The sequence below is a fragment of the Lissotriton vulgaris genome, unplaced genomic scaffold (genome assembly GCF_964263255.1).
Source record: "Lissotriton vulgaris unplaced genomic scaffold, aLisVul1.2 SCAFFOLD_2172, whole genome shotgun sequence".
In the NCBI taxonomy this organism is placed as follows: Eukaryota; Metazoa; Chordata; class Amphibia; order Caudata; family Salamandridae; genus Lissotriton; species Lissotriton vulgaris.
The window spans coordinates 283,762-301,617 of record NW_028243964.1 but is presented as its reverse complement, the minus strand read 5'-3'; the positions used below and the strand labels follow the sequence as shown (position 1 = coordinate 301,617).

Sequence of the window (17,856 nt, the reverse complement as noted above, 5' to 3'; positions counted from 1 at the left end):
GGGGGGGGGGGGCAGACGAGGAGGGATGAATAGTAGGTCTTCTTAGCCTTTCATTATATTGACAATTAAATACTCCCATTTGCATTCAAGCTGCCTTTTTTTGGCTTTACAAGCTCTAGGGTAAATAATAAGGTACCTCTTCATTATAGCACTGGGAGGAAGGAGGATGGTGGAGGAGAGATCAGAAAACACCTAGAGTTCAACGAAATTGCCTATGGTGCAAGCCAGATGAAGGTGTGCACTGTGCAGCAAACCTCATCTAAATGTCTTCTATACTCAGGTGAGATGGGATAGGTGTTTCTGAACTGGATTCCTAGGCCGAGGTGACTGCGGACTGTTTTACTCCAACATTGAGAGGTCTTCCAGATCAGGATTGAGTTGCATTGCCATAGATGGGTGAGGATCCCTCTGCTGGAACAGTAGAAAGTGGTGGATATCCTGTCTGAGCTACATTTTCAGTGATGTTTAGACATCTGGGTAATAGACCATGGAGGTCTGCCAGAGACAGATAGAAGTGCAGAGGTGGAATGGCCTTTAGGGAACTTGGAGAGGATTTAACATGCTGGTGTCTGCAGTTGGGTGGAGGAGGGGCTCAATCGGTTATAGGTCGCCCACGATGGCCTGAAAATACACACTGTACAAATGAATACCTTTCCATAGACCCCATCAGGCTATTTCTATCCCAAATATTCCTATCAGACAGCCCCCAACTTACCGACTTCCTTGTTCCGCTTGAACTCGTTGATGCGGCAGTTCACTTCCTCCATGGTGGTGGTTGCTTCTCTCAGAATGTTGTAGGCCCTGTCGAAGTTGGGAACATTATCCAGAATCTTCTTCAATAGCAGGGGATATTTGGTTATTCGTTGCACAGGCTTCACTAGTAGGAAGCTGAGATCTGGGACCGCTGTAGGTCTGCGGAGAAAAGGACGCATTACTGAGATAATCCTGGCTCTAAATTAAGAGGAGAAGAGCAGTTTGCAAATGCTATGGTCTTTTGTAATGTTTTGCTATGTTATCTTGTGTAGTACCATGCTGTGGTATTTCATGTTACTGATATATCTCAGTGAGCTAATGATATCTCAGTGAGCGAAATAACTGGCTACAGAGATCTGTGCATGAAAACCGTAGGTCATAATCTAAAGCCCATTTTGGCTCTCATTATGAGTGGCCTATAAAATGGCCATTATTTTCTCCACCATCTGAGATATTGACAACAGGGGTATTGATACCTCAGAGGGTGGACAAAATCCAGGCCACTGCTTAGGAGACCCGAGGGTCACCTTAGAAATGAGAAATTACTGGTGTGATGTAATTCTTCATTTAAATCCCCTCCCACCCCAGATTTGTGCAGCTATTATCTGAATTTGAAAATAAACAGATACACGGAAATATCATGCATCTTATAACTACGATGGGGCATGTAACTGCTAATACCGGCCCTATCAGACTTAAGAAGCCATTCATAATGAGGGTCGTAGGCCATCATTATCAGCTGGAATTTGGTGCAGAGTGAGTGCTAATTATTGGTGATATATTATAGTTATGCATTATCCTTTAGGGTATGCGGACCATCATAGTAGTGCAATTTCCCAATCTATCTTCAGAGAAATATATCTCCATATAATGCTTAAAGCTGTTATTTGTTTTTGTGTAATTAAGCACAATTTCACCAAATTTATTCAAAACTAGCTGTATCCGGCCACGCGTTGCTGTGGCTCAGTCTGGTTAAATGAAAGAGAAAGAAAAGAATAAGCGCACGTTTCTAATATGTTTAATTTCACAATGCTTGTAGGTATACAATATGTTTTTGTCCATCCTAATATATGTAGACTATTGTCTATATGAGTCCCTTGTATTTGTTGCGCAGCAACCAAATCGATAGGGTCTGTTCATCCTTTAAATTAAAAACATGCGCGTATTTGACACGCGCGTATTCGAATCCAACGTTGTGTATATAAAAACACTCCCCTATTCGGTTCGGTTCAAAATCTTTATTCGATTAATACAACGAATCATACAAGTACAAAGTTAAAAACATGATACACAATTAAAATGAACCACTATAATTATACATTTAGAAGAGGGGATTAAAAATTATTTTTAAATAACCATTTGTCATTTGTCAGGATATAAGAAAACAATTGATAGTGGGACCCACATTTGTCCCCCAATATATTAGCAAGTAATTTTACACACAATGATAATTGTAAATTGGGAGGCCATCATACAGCATATATACAAATTCCCATGGCAGAATACAGGTCTATGGCTAAATTATCCATAGCGTTTCCTAATCTGAAATGATACTCTTATGAAGTTTAACATGGCACAACAAACTTCAACAGAAGATAGCAATAACAGATAGTCGTAACCTTCTTTATAAATACATGGTTGCCGCCCCTTCAGGATGGGTTTAATGAATCTAATCCTTGGCTCCTGATAAAGAGAACAGAAGAGGACAAGATGTATGGCACTTTGGTTAACTCTGTTATTGCAAGGGCAAGGGGGCAGCCTCTCACACCAACCTCCTTGTTTGGGAAAGGCAAACAGAAAATGAAGGATATCTAGCCTAAACCTTGTGAGATAAAACCGCCATTGCGTATTAGTTATAAAAGTTAGATAAAACTGGTGCTGAGGCTTGACATAAACAGTTACTTCACCCAAACATTCGAATGCAACGTTGTGTCAAAAATTCAAAGCAATCGGTGAAGAACTTTCTGAGATTTGAGATTTTGAATAAACAAACAGTTAAATTTTTATTTATATAGAAGATTACCACGGGGGTTAATTTGAAGTGACTTCACATAACCTCTCTTTGACCCAATGACATCACAGGAAATTATGTCTTGTGATCTTTGACACTTAATACTCCCAAGAACTGATGTCACATGAATTTAATCCTAATCGTGGAGAAGCGTGGCTCAATGGTTAGAGCGGCAGACCCTGATGCAGAGGTCTGGCCTGGGACCAGAGTTCAATGCCCGCCTTGGCAGCTCTTGGACTCAATCTTCCCGGACCTGATAATTCTCGCCTTGGTGCCTAGTCTAATCATGGGTCTCACTCTGTGACTCTGGGCAATAGCTTGCTTAATCTCCACAATGGCCCCAGCAGCGCATGGATGCCTGGCTTCACCTTGGGGTGCCCAGGAGTGGACATCTCACAGGAAAGCCAGGAAGGGTTCCACAGCGGTATGAATACAGCGCTACAAGACCTCTGGGTAGAAGGCGCTATATGCATACAAACACATGTACATTTACATTTAATGACATCACAATAACTGACAGTACCGAAGAGACTTTTAGGCACACAAATTGTATGAGAACACAAGTACCAAAACAGATGTCTATTTTATATACCACCAACATTTTAATAGGAACATTACACACTTCTATTTTTTATTGCATGAAAAAATATGTGTTTGTTGGGAGAGGAAAATATAGTGCCATTAATTCACAAAATGTTACTGGGTAACTAAATTGTGTATACCTCAAAATGTCATCATGTAATTGTTTTTCTTGTATATACCCAAAGCATAAAATGCATTTGAAAATTAGAGAAAGATGTACAAAAAGATTTAAAGAACTGTATTGTTTCTGTCCACCTGCATTTCTTTATGTCGTCCAATGCGAACGAAGGTATTGACATACATTGTTCCTTAACATTGTTTCTACATTTTGATTGGTACTGCTTCATAATTCATTATCCCTCCCTACATCACATAGGTGAAGTTTTTATTCAGACACATAATTTTCTATGTTTTCACAATATTAAAAATCTGCAAAATCTAGTTAAAAAATGTTGTTGTTTTTTATTCAGCAGAGTACACTTTGCACTGGTTTGAACTTATTTGTTTTACCAAGCAAAGAGCTAAAGTCCTCAGTTCACATTCAGAGCTACAGAAAGTAGATAGTGCACATCTCAACTTCAGTTATTGGCATTGCCCTTACCATCCCAAGGCCAACAGTCGAAAAGGGAATTCCTGGGGTCAGAAGGGTCAAACAAGGGGTTGCAGCTGTAACCACTGTTTTACCCCTAAAGAAAATCTATGATAATTTTGAGGATTTGGAGTAACAAGCATTACTTGAAATTCCCGAAATTGGCATGAAATTTACTGGCATCATTTGAATTTCGCCCAGGCCTACCCAACATGCTATCAACCAGTCAATCAATCAATCAATCAATTACTTGTAAAGCGCACTACTCACCTGTGAGGGTCTCAAGGCGCTAAGGGGGGGGAGAGAGTGGTGCAGCTACTGCTTGAACAGCCAGGTTTAGTGGAATCTCCTGAAGGTCAGCAGGTCTTGGGTCTGCCGTAGGTCGGCAGGGAGGGTGATCCACGTCTTAGCGGCGAGGTGGGAGAATGATCTGCTGCTGGTGTCCGTTTGGCTGATGCGTGGAACAGTGGCGAGGGAGAGGTCGGCGGAGCGAAGCTGGCGGTTCGGGGTGTAGAATGATAGTCGTTCGTTAAGGTATATTGGTCCGGTGTTGTTGAGTGCTTTGTGGGTGTGGGTGAGGAGTTTGAAGGTGATCCTCTTGTTGGCCGGGAGCCAGTGCAGGTCTCTCAGGTGGTGGTGATATGGCTGTGTCAAGGGAGTCCGAGGAGGAGGCGTGCAGAGGCATTTTATATGTGTTTGAGTCTCTTCTGGAGTGTGACCGTGGTTCCTGCGTAGAGGACATTGCCATTATCCAGCCTGCTTCTGGCGAGTGATTTGGGGACAGTCCTTTTGGTTTTGGTGGGAATCCTTTGGCAGCATGCTGAGGGTGTTGAAGCAGGAGGAGGAGACGGTATTAACTTGCCGGGTCATAGAGAGCATGGAGTCCAGGATAAAGCCCAGGTTGCGTGCATGGTTAGTGGGTGTCAAGGCAGCTCCCAGCGTGGCCAGCCACCAGGAGTCATCCCATGCGGAGGGGGTAGATCCGAGAATGAGGACCTCTGTCTTCATCAATTCTGCGATGGCTTTCATACCCTATTGGAGGTTGGATTTGGCGGTGGCTGGGTCCATGGTGCGGGAGAGGATCAGCTGGGTATCGTCAGCGTAGGAGACAATGCTGAGGTGGTGTGCTCAGACGGTGTTAGCGAGCGGTGCCATGTAGACGTTGAAAAGGGTTGGGCTGAGGGATGATCCTTGGGGTACGCCGCAGGTGATTGTTACAAAATATATATGAATATCCATATAAATTCATTTGAATGCACTTCCAAAGATCTCATGCTTATATAAAATCACATTAACATGAGGCCTGGAGCACAAAAGGGCTTCCTATCTGACCTTGACTGGACAAGCTTCAACAAGCTATTCTGTACCCCCTTACAGGTCACCTTGCTGGTCTTTGACTACATGATATGCAAGTGTAACACAGTACAGAGCCTGCCTTTCTGGTCTGACCATATCTGGCTGTTTTTTCATGGCGCAGACATTGCACATCCATGTCAGCCATATTTGGCATGGTGCCTTATTCTAGGTCCGCTGATATGGCATTTCATACTGTATATAACACCTAGAAATCTGTCACTCTGGGAAGAAGCGGTCTGAGAGCCCCTAAGGTGGCAGGTCTGACTTCCTCCTTGCTGATTAGCAATGATGCATGCTTTTGGTACCATTAAAAAAATTTCACTCTGTTTCTGAGCAAACCTGGTATGTCTGGTGAGTTTCATTCATATGCTCCTGGGAGGGTGCAGGATTTCCCCATCAGTGATCGTGGTGGCTTTGGATTGAAAGGGTGGTGAGGCGGACTCTCTGGGTTCTGCCGGTGAGGAAGGAAGTGTTCCAGTCCAGGGTTATCCAGTAGGTGGATGAGGGCTGAGAACAGAAGAGGAAAGGAGGGGAGGATAAGTGAAGACAGGGGAGGGGAGGGGAAGAGAGTAATTGAGTGGATAGGAGCCGTGGAGAAAAGAGGGGAAGAGGGGACATGAGGGAAGGGGGAGATGCGAGGATGGGAGAGAAGGTGAGGGGAAGGTAAGAGGAAGGGAAAGGGAAATGGGAAGAGCAAGAGGAAAAGGGAGGGAGAGTAGGAGTAGGAGAAGGAGAGGAGAGAAGAGGAAAGGAAGGGAGGGGAGGGGATGGGACGGGAGGGAGGAGAAGAGAGGAGAGGAGAGAAATGGCAACGTAATCGGAAAGGGAAAGGGACAGGTAAAGGGAGTGTGAAAGGGAAAGGGAAAAGGGAGGAGAAGGGAGGGGAGGGTATGGGAGGAGAGGGGAGATGGCTGAGTGCAGATGGAGGAAAGGGAAAGAGTTGAGAAGTGTGTAAGGAAAGGTGTTGGAGAAAACAGAAAGAGTGGCAAAAAAGGTGGGTGTCCGGAGAGGAGGTGAGAAGAAAGTGAATGGGTGGAGAGAGAGGCAGAATGGTGCAGAAGAGGAGAAGGTGTAAAATATAGGGATGAGGTGGGTGATAAAATAAGAGTGGCAAGAGGGGTGGGTGAGAGAGGGAGGTTGGGGAGGGGTTTCGAGTGAAGAGGGTGTGTATGTCATGTGCTTATTTAAGGCCAGATTTCAAGTTTGGTGGATGCAGCAGAGTCCTCCAGGGTGACAGAGGACATTCCATCCACCTCCCTGATGAACTACTGTATGCCAAATTTAGATCACTGGTGCTCCGGTGTTGATATCTGCACCCTGATATAGACTGCCATCATGGCTGTTACTGTCAAGGTACAAAATGTTTGGCGGGCAGCCATTGTCAGGTTTGACAGCCGGTCAGCACACTTTAACAAAGTTTTTGTTTTTCAAAGACAAACTTCCAACGTGAGAGTTGGTTATTGAAAAACAAATAACTGATAACCCCCCCCCCCCCCACACTGCCATGAGTTTGCTTTTACTGGGTATGGGGGTCATTTATTGTTTTTTCTGTTCATCACAGACAGAAAATAAGGACATCACATTGTTCAACCTAAACAGAGTGAGAGTGCAATGCCCTTCCTCTGACAGCCTTAGTCCTTCAAAGGAAGGATTCTGTTGATGGAGCCAACGGTGACTCTGCTGATGAAAAGCTGATTGGCTGCCCATCTAATTATGAGGTGGGCTGATTGAGGGTTTGTAGGGCAGGCTACTCCATTGTGCTGGTGATGTACCCTGTCTGCCAAACTCTAAATATGGACCTGTGTTTTTATGTAATATGTGATGATTAAAGGTGTGCGAAAGGGAGAGGAAAGGAGAAGTTAAGTCACTTCATAACAAGTGAGCAGAGCTTCATTTGTTTTTAGCCACCCTTCTTTGTGGCAGAGATTAGAAGTATCAATTGTCCCAAAAGTCAAGGTTGTGACAGGACAGCAACCTGCATCACAAAATTGCAGCAGGTTTCTCGAGGAAGGTGCATGGGGCAGATTCATGTTGAATAGAAGAGGGATGTTGGAACAGCATAATTTAGACTCCACCCTCATATGTTGCAGACTAGACTATATACATGTAATTGACATTATATTTACTGTGTGCCCTAACTTTACTAAAGTGTATGAAACATTTAAAGGTGTGGGAGAGTAGGATCTGCTCTAATGGTTACCTGCACTTTTTGCTGATGTTTCACTGTTTTTCAACTTTAGTCTGACTGGGGCACTGCTATCCAAGACCCCTGCCTAGCTGCTTCCTCTCTAAATTGATTCCATGTACTATAGGTTCACTCCAGTTTGGTTACTGGGGAATCCTTATGAGTCCCTAGTATATGGTACCTTAGGTACCTAGGGCATTGGTACCCCAGAGGCCTGCCAGGGGCTGCAGCATGTATTATGCCACCCCTGGGAAGCCTTCCAAAATTACACCACAGGACTGCTACTGCAGCCTGGTTAAGGTGGGTAAAGTGGTGCATGCACCCCTTACTTAGATATCTTAAATCACTGCACATAGAAACTTATCAGCCACCCCTATGGCATGCCTTAACAATCCTGAAGGCAGAGTGCTGGGTTTTGTGTGAGAGGGTGCCCATGCATGAGCAGGGCCCCTCTGGTCCGGTCCTCAGAAGCTTGTTTCCGGACCAGGGAAGGCATGGCTTGGCGGTTCGGGCTGGACTGTTCCCATGAGGCACAGGGTCAGACTGATTTGCATCTGGCCATGTCTGCACTGGGGTGGTGTGGAGTGCAAAAAAAACGATGGATTTAGGCCCATATCTCTGTACTGGGGTGAATGTATGAAATTGTTCTGCATTCTGTCCATCAACTGTGGTTTTTGCATTTGTCACCCCGAGTGGGATGGGTATGCTCAGACGTGAGTTCCATGCTCTCCACACCACTGGATTCAAGCAAGCCGGGCTGAAGACGGCTGGAATGGCAGAAACCGATCCTCAGAAACTTGTTTCCGGTCCAGGGAAGGCATGGCTTGGCGGTTCGGGCTGGACTGTTCCCATGAGGCACAGAGTCAGACTGATTTGCATATGGCCATGTCGGAACTGGGGTGGTGTGGAGTGCAATAAAACGATGGATTTAGGCCCAGATCTCTGTACTGGGGTGAATGTATGACATTGTTCTGCATTCTGTCCATCAACTGTGGTTTTTGCATTTGTCACCCCGAGTGGGATGGGTATGCTCAGACGTGAGTCCCATGCTCTCCACACCACTGGATTCAAGCAAGCCGGGCTGAAGACGGCTGGAATGCCAGAAACCGGTCCTCTGAAGCTTGTTTCTGGTCCAGGGAAGGCATGGCTTGGCGGTTCGGGCTAGACTGTTCCCATGAGGCACAGGGTAAGACTGATTTGCATATGGCCATGTCTGAACTGGGGTGGTGTGGAGTGCAAAAATACGATGGATTTAGGCCCATATCTCTGTACTGGGGTGAATGTATGACATTGTTCTGCATTCTGTCCATAAACGGTGGTTTTTGCATTTGTCACCCGAGTGGGATGGGTATGCTCAAACGTGAGTACCAGGCTCCCCACACCACTGGATTCAAGCAAGCTAGGCTGAAGGCGGCTGGAATGCCAGAAACCGGTCCTCGGAAGCTTGTTTCCGGTCCAGGGAAGGCATGGCTTAGCGGTTCGGGCTGGACTGTTCCCATGAGGCACAGGGTCAGACTGATTTGCATATGGCTATGTCTGAACTGGGGTGGTGTGGAGTGCAAAATAAATGGATTTAGGCCCAGATCTCTGTACTGGGTTGAATGTATGACATTGTTCTGCATTCTGTCCATCAACTGTGGTGTTTGCATTTGTCACCCCGAGTGGGATGGGTATGCTCAGACGTGAGTCCCATGCTCTCCACACCACTCGATTCAAGCAAGCCGGGCTGAAGACAGCTGGAATGCCAGAGACCGGTCCTCGGTAGCTTGTTTCCAGTCTAGGGATGGCATGGCTTGGCGGTTCGGGCTGGACTATTCCCATGAGGCACAGGGTCAGACTAATTTGCATATGGCCATGTCTGAACTGGGGTGGTGTGGAGTGCAAAAAAACGGTTGATTTAGGCCCAGATCTCTGTACTGGGGTGAATGTATGACATTGTTCTGCATTCTGTCCATCAACTGTTGTTTTTGCAGGGCCCCTCTGCAGCCTTCGGAACCTATTCTCTGGGGCTGCTCTGTGATGCCGCCAAACCATTTACTCTGAAGTGCATTATACCCTCTCGGTAAATGCTAACTTTGGAATGGCTGCACGGAAACATGTCGTGTTTGGTGTCAAACACTTTCGAATCCTATCCCCCCGCCATTCCTGGTGGCAGGGGTAGAATTTCAGCATTCTAGAGGCAGAGACATGTACACACCGGTATACCCAGTACCAGTTTAAAAGAGCCCTGGCATCACAAAATGGATGCTGCAGCCACAGAAACGAGTCTGGCCTCCTGCTGCTGGATAAAACTCCGGCAGGGGAAGCCTGGAATATAGGTTTCCTGTCACAGGGAGGGGTAACCACCTCCCAGACAGGCTTTAGTGCATTGAGGCTGGGTGGGTGGCTGGGTGCACTCAGAGTGCTTTGAAGTCTGCACTGGGGGCACATTTGGTGTCCCTGTGCATATCCCAGTTCAAACTGGTTGCAGGGGCTTTCAGCCCCTGCTCTGGCGCGAAACTGGACAAAGGAAATTGGTGTAGCCACCCCTCTTTTCAGACCCTCCCATAGGTGGGTCCTCAGAGTATGTCCAACCCATTCCTTAAGTATAAGAGAGGAACCCCTGACTACAGGACTTTAGTATACACCTGGACAAAACTCTGCTAAAGAAATCCTAGAACTTTAACAATCTACACAACTAGATGACTGAAGAATCTCCTTTGGAGTAAAGGAGTTACTCTTCTGCTTGGCAGGCACCAAAGACGCATCTGACCGGTCTGCATCTCCGAAGCTCCCGCCGGACTCCGAAGTACTTGCAGCCCAGGAGGTGAATTTCCAGACTTCTCCGAGGCCAAACTGAGTAACCAGCAAAGCTGATACTTGCAGCCCTCGTGAGTACCGTGGAACTGGAACCCGTGGACACGTGCACATTTGCTAGTGCATTAGCTTCTCGACATTCCTTGAGGCTGTGCATTGGGTTGCTTGTAGCCCAGACCCGAGCACCTTTTCCACCAAAGATTGCTGGCCTACACTCCACGAGTGTTCCGTGAGCCGGCCCTTTGTGTTTTCGCTCGAGGTACCTACGCGATCCCTGGTCCATTGACTGGTGGGTCCCTGAGAAGGCAACTTTAACTTTCATTGGGTTTCTCTGGTTGCTCCAGACGTGCCCTGACTCGCACTTGACACTTTCCACTTCGACGGACGCAGCACTTTGCAGCAGATCGCCATTGAAATAAACAACAATTCCCGACACCAAAAGACACCTATGCACCCAGCTTCCCTGAGTGAGGTAACTAAAGTACTCCGGTGCTCCCGTGGGTGTTGGCCCTATAACCCCTTAAGTCTAAAGGGGTTTGCTCAAAGTCCTCTCCTAAATGTCCTTAATCTTTACATTTCCAACCATTTCTTTTCCCATAGAAGCTAACGGCGTGTCGCGGCTGTGTTCTCTCCCTCGTGGTTCCCCTGTGTCACTACCTTGGGTGGTTCCTGGTGGGCCCAGCGATTATACAGGCTCTAGGCCTTGTGTATAGTCAAGTTGTGGTTCTTATACCAGTTTCTTGATATATGGTTTGGTACGCCCCTAGGGCTCAACGTATATTGGGCTAATTTACTGTGTGATATTAAGTGTATCTTATGTGCTTTGACCTCTAGCTTTAGAAAGAGACTAGTAGAGTGTGTTTAGAACAAATACATTTATTTTATATATATACCTGGTGTGGTTCTCCTTTAATTTGGTCATTCCAGAGATTATAGACTGGTAAAACAAGGTGCTTTACATTCCTTCAAGACTAGGATAGCTTTCAAATAAGGGTGTCTTTAACCTATCACCTCTAAGGGTTGTTTGGACTGGTTCAAGTTGCAAGGTGCCCACTATAACTAGTGGACAGCATATGCCAGGCCAACTTCTCACAAAAGATGTTACTGAAATGCATTCAATGTAGAAACTATAGAATTATATACGTGCACTAATGTTCAGTTTAAAAATGAATGTAAGTCTCATTTACATATGTTTCAAAGTATGTTGCATTCATTTTGAAAGTGACATTTGTGTATGTGAACATGTACTCAATTAATCGAAAGCTACACATGCATGTATAATCATGTATTCTAATTGCACAACAAAATGCTTAACTAAAGATAGCCTGACTGCAGGCCTTAGTTGAAATGTATTTTGCTTGGCCAGTAGGTTTTCTTTTTCCATTGTAGGTTATTATCATCATATTTTCTAACGACAGATAGGCTTATTGTTAATGTTAGATGACTGATAGAGAGGCCTGAGAGGAAATTTGGCAGTGAATGTGGAGAAACATTGATCGAAAGAGGCCTTCTGTTCATTGTGTACCAGGATTGCAAGATGTTCCAGGCTGAGAACCGAAGCTGCAGTTTGATAGAGTGTGAACCTGAACTGATGTTGCAGAAGCACCCAAAAGGTGATCTGAGTGGCCCTTGGTGGTGAGAGAGAGATAAGAATGTTCTGATTCTCTTGTAACTTTCAAGTTGGTGTTCTTACTGTTGCAGGTAGAGCAGAGCAGATTCTCTTTAGACTTGGAGAGTTACAGATCTCTCCGCTTGCCCTATTCTTTCAAGTGTGAAGCTTTATGCTACATACGGATTTCCTTTTCTTTTAGACTTCTACTGGAGCCTTATCATGCTGACACCTTTCTTCCCTTTTGGCCTAAGCTTCCGATGTATAGATTTTTACTAGATGACCGTATATTTAGTCTATGGTAGGAGAGAGAAGATTCCTATTCAAAGTTCCATATGGAAAATTAGTTTGCTTTAATCAGTGTTTAAATAATAGAGATTATTGCAATTCAATATATTATTCTGTTGTGCCTTAACATACTGAGATACTTCCATTTACCTTTTGTGTTTCTGCATTTACTAAACTTATTTCTGGTCTCCATATATATGGGATTGATTGGTAATCCAAAATGAACCTTTTTAGCCATATTTAGTGATTCCTTATTTTTGAGTCATGCTGGCTTCACAAGTTAGAAATGTATAGTTGATGAGATTACATTTCAAGGCCCAGTGCTCCTTCAATGTCATCAGACTAGGTGAGAGAGTGGGACTGAGGGTTAAGTGGGCTCCATCATTTCCACAAGTCAACGTGAGTGTGAAGGACTATGCAAAGAGGATATTACAACCTGACATAGGCCACACTTTAGATAACACGTAATAAGGCTGTGATAAATGTCAATTTCTTCCAAAGCACTGAGGTCTTCCAAAACTCTGAAAGGGCCCGCAAGTGAGGCATGAAAATGAGCAGCCTCCAATAGGTGATTATTGAACAGCCCATCATGTTGTGGTAGATGGCAGCAAAGAATGATCCAAAAGGTTCACAAGCTGGACCAGGCCTCCAACATGTTCATAGATAACACTTGGTAGACAGAGAAAGGCCAACCCAATTGATATGTAGGTTGGGGCAGATTTTTAAAAATGTCACCTACTGCAGCAAGACCGCTTACTGCACTGCGCTGTGTGACAGGGAGAGAGCAGGAATTCCTGCTGTCTCTCTACACTGGTGCATGGAGTTCTGCTTTTAGCGTCAATGCAGGCACCCTTGCACCATGGTGAAAGGTCGCCTTTGTTACAGGCAGGATTGTTTTTGTGCAGGAAGGGGCATCTTCCCACACAAAAACAATCCTTAAGAGTCATGTTCCTCCTCCTATGTGTGCTGCTGAATGCAGTGCATGCAGAAAGTGGAAATAATGTTGGGGAAGGTGTACCATTTTGATGCATTTCCAGGTTTACTACCTTTAGAGCCCCCTCCCTAAAGCAGAGTAATGCAAGGCAATGATTAGCACAACCATGCGTTACTCTGGATTTACTGAGCCAATGAAGAGCCACAGAAAGTCTTTACATGGTTTAGTAAATCTCACTTAAGCCCTTGTGTTGCCTTGCGTGACGCACGGGTAATCTAAGGACTTTGTAAATCTGGCCTTTCATTTTGAACAATGACTAACAAAACTAATAGGCCTGGCCTTACCCAAGAACGCAGAAATGTATTTCCATGAAGCAGCACATTAAAGCCAGACTTGTTAGGTTTGCTTATAACTGGGAGTGATGGTGGTATTGTTGATGGTGATATGGTACTGGTGGTGGTGGTCATATTGGTATTGTGCTGGGGGTATTGGTGGTATTACTATTGGTAGTTTCATATGGAATTCACTGTCACTCAATCTTTCTGTCTTCCTTTTCCTTCATCCTGGTCTCTCTGATTTTTTAAGTCTGCACTCTTTCTCTTTCTCTTCCATATCTTCTTTTATTCGCTATCTCCTTTCAATCATCATTATCACCATTATCTCCTACACACCCTTCCTTTTTCCTCTCCTTCCACTAGTTACCCTCTCTTTTTCTTGAATTTTCCTCCATTTCTCTCTATTCCTTTCTCCCTTTTTCTTCGCCCTCTTTTCAGCTATACTCTATGGCTCTTCTTCTTAGTCTTCCTCTGCCCTCCACATTTCTACTCACATTTTATCCCTCTGCATTCAAATCTCCCCTCATCTTTACAAACTGTGGCTCTCCCTCCTTTCCCACCTTGGGGAAGAGTAAACATGAGTCCAGGCATCAGGGAGGCTCTGTTAAAATAAACTCTCAAACAGAGCATGCAGCTTCTTAAAAAGTGAATAGGAATAATAAAGGGGCAACCGTATAAGCCTGGGAGCCTGGGTCAGTAAATGCGTAATGGAACAGTAGTTCCGAGGGAGGGGGGTCGATCACAGAGTCTAGACTTCCTAGACAGGAGAAACTATTTAATTAATAAACCACTGTTCCATTACGGTCCTAAAAAATGTAGCAGGCATAGGCCAAGGCTGAGTCCCCACTCCTCTGGGACCTGGTGTCTCTGCACCGGCTGCACCACTGATGGCTATCCCAGTAGCTCAACGGGTTACCCCAATTCAAATGACAGCATTGTTTCTGAGATTTACTTTAGGATACTTGCCCGAGTTTGGGGCACGGCTTCCACATTCTTTTTGCAAGTTGGCAACTTTGAATGCCACCTTACATGTATCTCTGAAAAATAATAGTACCGGGCATGCATTTAAAACTAGGGGCGGGCAGAACTCACAGAGTTTCACTCCATGGAATTAAAAAGTTACATAAGAACGCCGCACGATTCCACAGACTTACACCAATGGGTGGAAAATATTGCATGTTGCACTGCTCGCGCAGCAATTTAGTGCCAGTAGCATGAGCAGCACTGAAAAATCAGTGCAACCTGCACCATGCAATGCGCAAGAGTATGCGACCCTCTGACTTGATTTTGTTGCTGATAAAGAGGAAAATCTACTAGAGCATCAGCAAATGTACTCGAGAAGCAGTCTTCTTACCTCTCACGATTGCCCACGTTATAAAATGGCGCTGGCGATGCCAAAATCCGCTGGCGGAATAAACATTCTGCCCATCCCTATTTAAAACGTAAAACTGAGCATGGTTGGAATGATTGAAATGTTAACTAGGCTACTGCAAGAAAAGATCGCAGAATGTCCTTTTGAATGAATGTATGACATTACAACGCATTAATTTACAACGCATGCACTTAAAACGCAGTTTTTACATCGCAACATCCACTACAATGCATTCCATTACATCGCATGACCCTACATTGCATATTAAACAAGCATTTGCAATGCAATAGGTCTCGCATTCATGCTATTTTCAGCTATTGGCATTGTAAATGACAATGCCTTTTGTTTATGTTTTAAAAACGAAAACAAAACTAAAAGGCATTGCCATTTGTAATGTCGATAGCTCAAACTCGCGTAAATGCGAGACCTATTGCATTGCAAATGCTTGTTTTCGTGATGTGCCAGCAGTCATCTTTCAACTGGACATATCAAAATAAAACAAACCCCCTTCTTAGGAGCCGACCACACATGCGTGTGCATGTGCAACTACATTCGGCCATTGAGAAATGGTCAAAAAACATTTTGATTGACCGCTCACTGATAGCGCAGCAGACAGTAAAAAGTAAAAGAAATCGTCCAAAAGTAAAACAAGAGGGTTGGGTGGCAAGAGGTCACTGAGTGGGGAGAAAGCAGCAGTATGGAGACACAGATGTAGAGACAGAGAAAAATTAGTCCCTCACAGCCACGGCATAGCAAAGTCGGGCATCAGCAGTGGCAATATATCTCAAAGCACAGTGAGACCAAAATGCTCCGAAGTAAACAAACACAAGAATACGGATAAAAACCACTGACTTAGGGGCAGGAATGAGATATAAACAACAAAGCCATCCAGTCATGAGTAAGGGGCTGGCCCAAAGCCCACTCTAATGTTGATCAATGTATTGTAGGCAATAGGTCTTGCCAACAGAAAGATAAAGCTGTATATAGAAGAAAGTTAACATTTTCTTGCTCAAGGATTCAAAAGTATTGTTACTACGCAGCCAAATGTTGTTAGAGGTACATTTTTTTAAATGTCAGAATTTGTATAGTGTTACAATATTTTTACGATTTTCAGCTGTTGGCTATCTCCAAGTGTGGATTATTTATTGAAAGAGGCTGTGTTAGTTTAAATTGTGCGTTACAATTCATGTAACAACCACACAAATGGTTCTTCTGTCTGATAACATGTATGTGCTTTAACATTATCATGTATTCAGTTATGTTTTTTGGTACACAGTCAAAATATCGAGTAGGAAATATCGACCTACCATAATATAGAGTCTGTAATATCGAAGGAGCATAATATCGAAGGCAAGAATATCGTAGGACAGAATATCGACCCAAGGTAAGTAATATCGAAATACTTAATATCGATGTAAGTAATATCGAAGTTAGTAATATCGATAGCATATATATCGATGTTACTAATTTCGATGACACTAATATCGATATTTGTATTATTTTATAGTTTTTTATTATGTATGTGTTATATGTTTAATTTAATTATTTAAAATAATTACTATTATATGTGTATACATTTTATATAATAATAAATAAATGTATAAGTAAATTTTATGTTTTAGTACCGGAGCGGGTTGTGGGTTTATAGGGGAATAGGGTGGGAAGTAATTTAATTATGGTAAATTGATTATTAATTAGTAGGATTTATTAATAAATTATAATTAATTGGTAATTATTTGAAAATAATAGGAAAATAATTTTAATTAATTTATTAATTGATATATGTGTTCTGTAGTGGGTTGTGGGTTTATAGGGGAATAGGGTGGGAAGTAATTTAATTATGGTAAGTTGATTAATAAATAGTAGGATTAATTAATTAATTATAATTAATTGCTAATTAATATTGATTAATTGGAAAACAAATTAATTGATTAATTGATATATATGTTCTGTAGCGGGATGTGGGTTTATAGGGGAATAGGGTGGGGAGTAATTTAATAATTAATTAATTAATATATGTTTTTAATATTTATAATTAATTAATTGGCAAATAATTAATATGAATTAGTTAATTAATTAATATACGTTTGTACATGTTTTAAATTAGTAATTAATTGGTAATTAAATAATATTAATTAGTTAATTACATTAATTAGAGTAATTTATTTATATATAATTTTTAGTTACTGTTAATTAATTGGGGAAAAATGATATTAATTATTAAATTATATTAATTACAGCTAATGTGCTAATATATTTACTTTATTGTTATTGTTAATTAATAATTAATTGCTAATTAAATAATATTAATTAAGTTTGGGTAAAGGAGTATTTTTAGGGCTCAGGGTCAGTTTTGGGTTTTTGGGTAAAGGGGTATTTTTAGTGTTCAGGGTCAGTTTTGGGTTTTTGGGTAAAGGAGTTTTTTTAGGGTTCAGGGTCAGTTTTCAGTTCTTGGGTAAAGGGGTATTTTTAGGGTTCAGGGTCAGTTTTCAGTTTTTGGGTAAAGGGGTATTTTTAGGGTTTAGGGTCAGTTTTCAGTTTTTGGGTAAAGGGGTATTTTTAGGGTACAGGGTCAGTTTTCAGTTTTTGGGTAAAGGGGTATTTTAAGGGTTCTGGGTCAGTTTTCAGTTTTTGGGTAAAGGGGTATTTTTAGGGTTTAGGGTCAGTTTTCAGTTTTTGGGTAAAGGGGTATTTTTAGGGTTCAGGGCCAGTTTTCAGTTTTTGGGTAAAGGGGTATTTTTAGGGTTCAGGGTCAGTTTTCAGTTCTTGGGTAAAGGGTGTTTTTTGGGTTCAGGGTCAGTTTTCCCTACTGTTGCACTCTCTGGAGTGGGAATAGTAATTTTATCCCTACGCTATCAAATGCTTTCCCTACTGTTGCACTCTCTGGAGTAGGAATAGTAATTTTTACCCTTACGCTATCCAACGTTTTATATAATTAATTGTTAAAATATCAAATGTTTATTTTATTTTTTATATTACTTACTTTTTATTTATGTTATTGTTTTATGTTTGTAAATGTATTAGTAAATTAGAATATATTTCATTA

At 42.8% G+C, this 17,856-nt stretch overlaps 1 protein-coding gene across 1 annotated transcript in view; it reads right to left on the bottom strand.

The window, feature by feature from the left end:
* The window catches only part of LOC147668193 (rho guanine nucleotide exchange factor 37-like), a gene marked incomplete at its 3' end in the record, with an annotated part of 239,489 nt that overhangs the window by 130,317 nt on the left and 91,316 nt on the right, over window positions 1-17,856 (bottom strand). Inside the window, exon 5 of the mRNA XM_086948714.1 lies at window positions 716-912. Coding sequence (XP_086804840.1) covers window positions 716-912 — 197 coding nt within the window. The remainder of the gene's footprint in view (window positions 1-715; window positions 913-17,856) is intronic.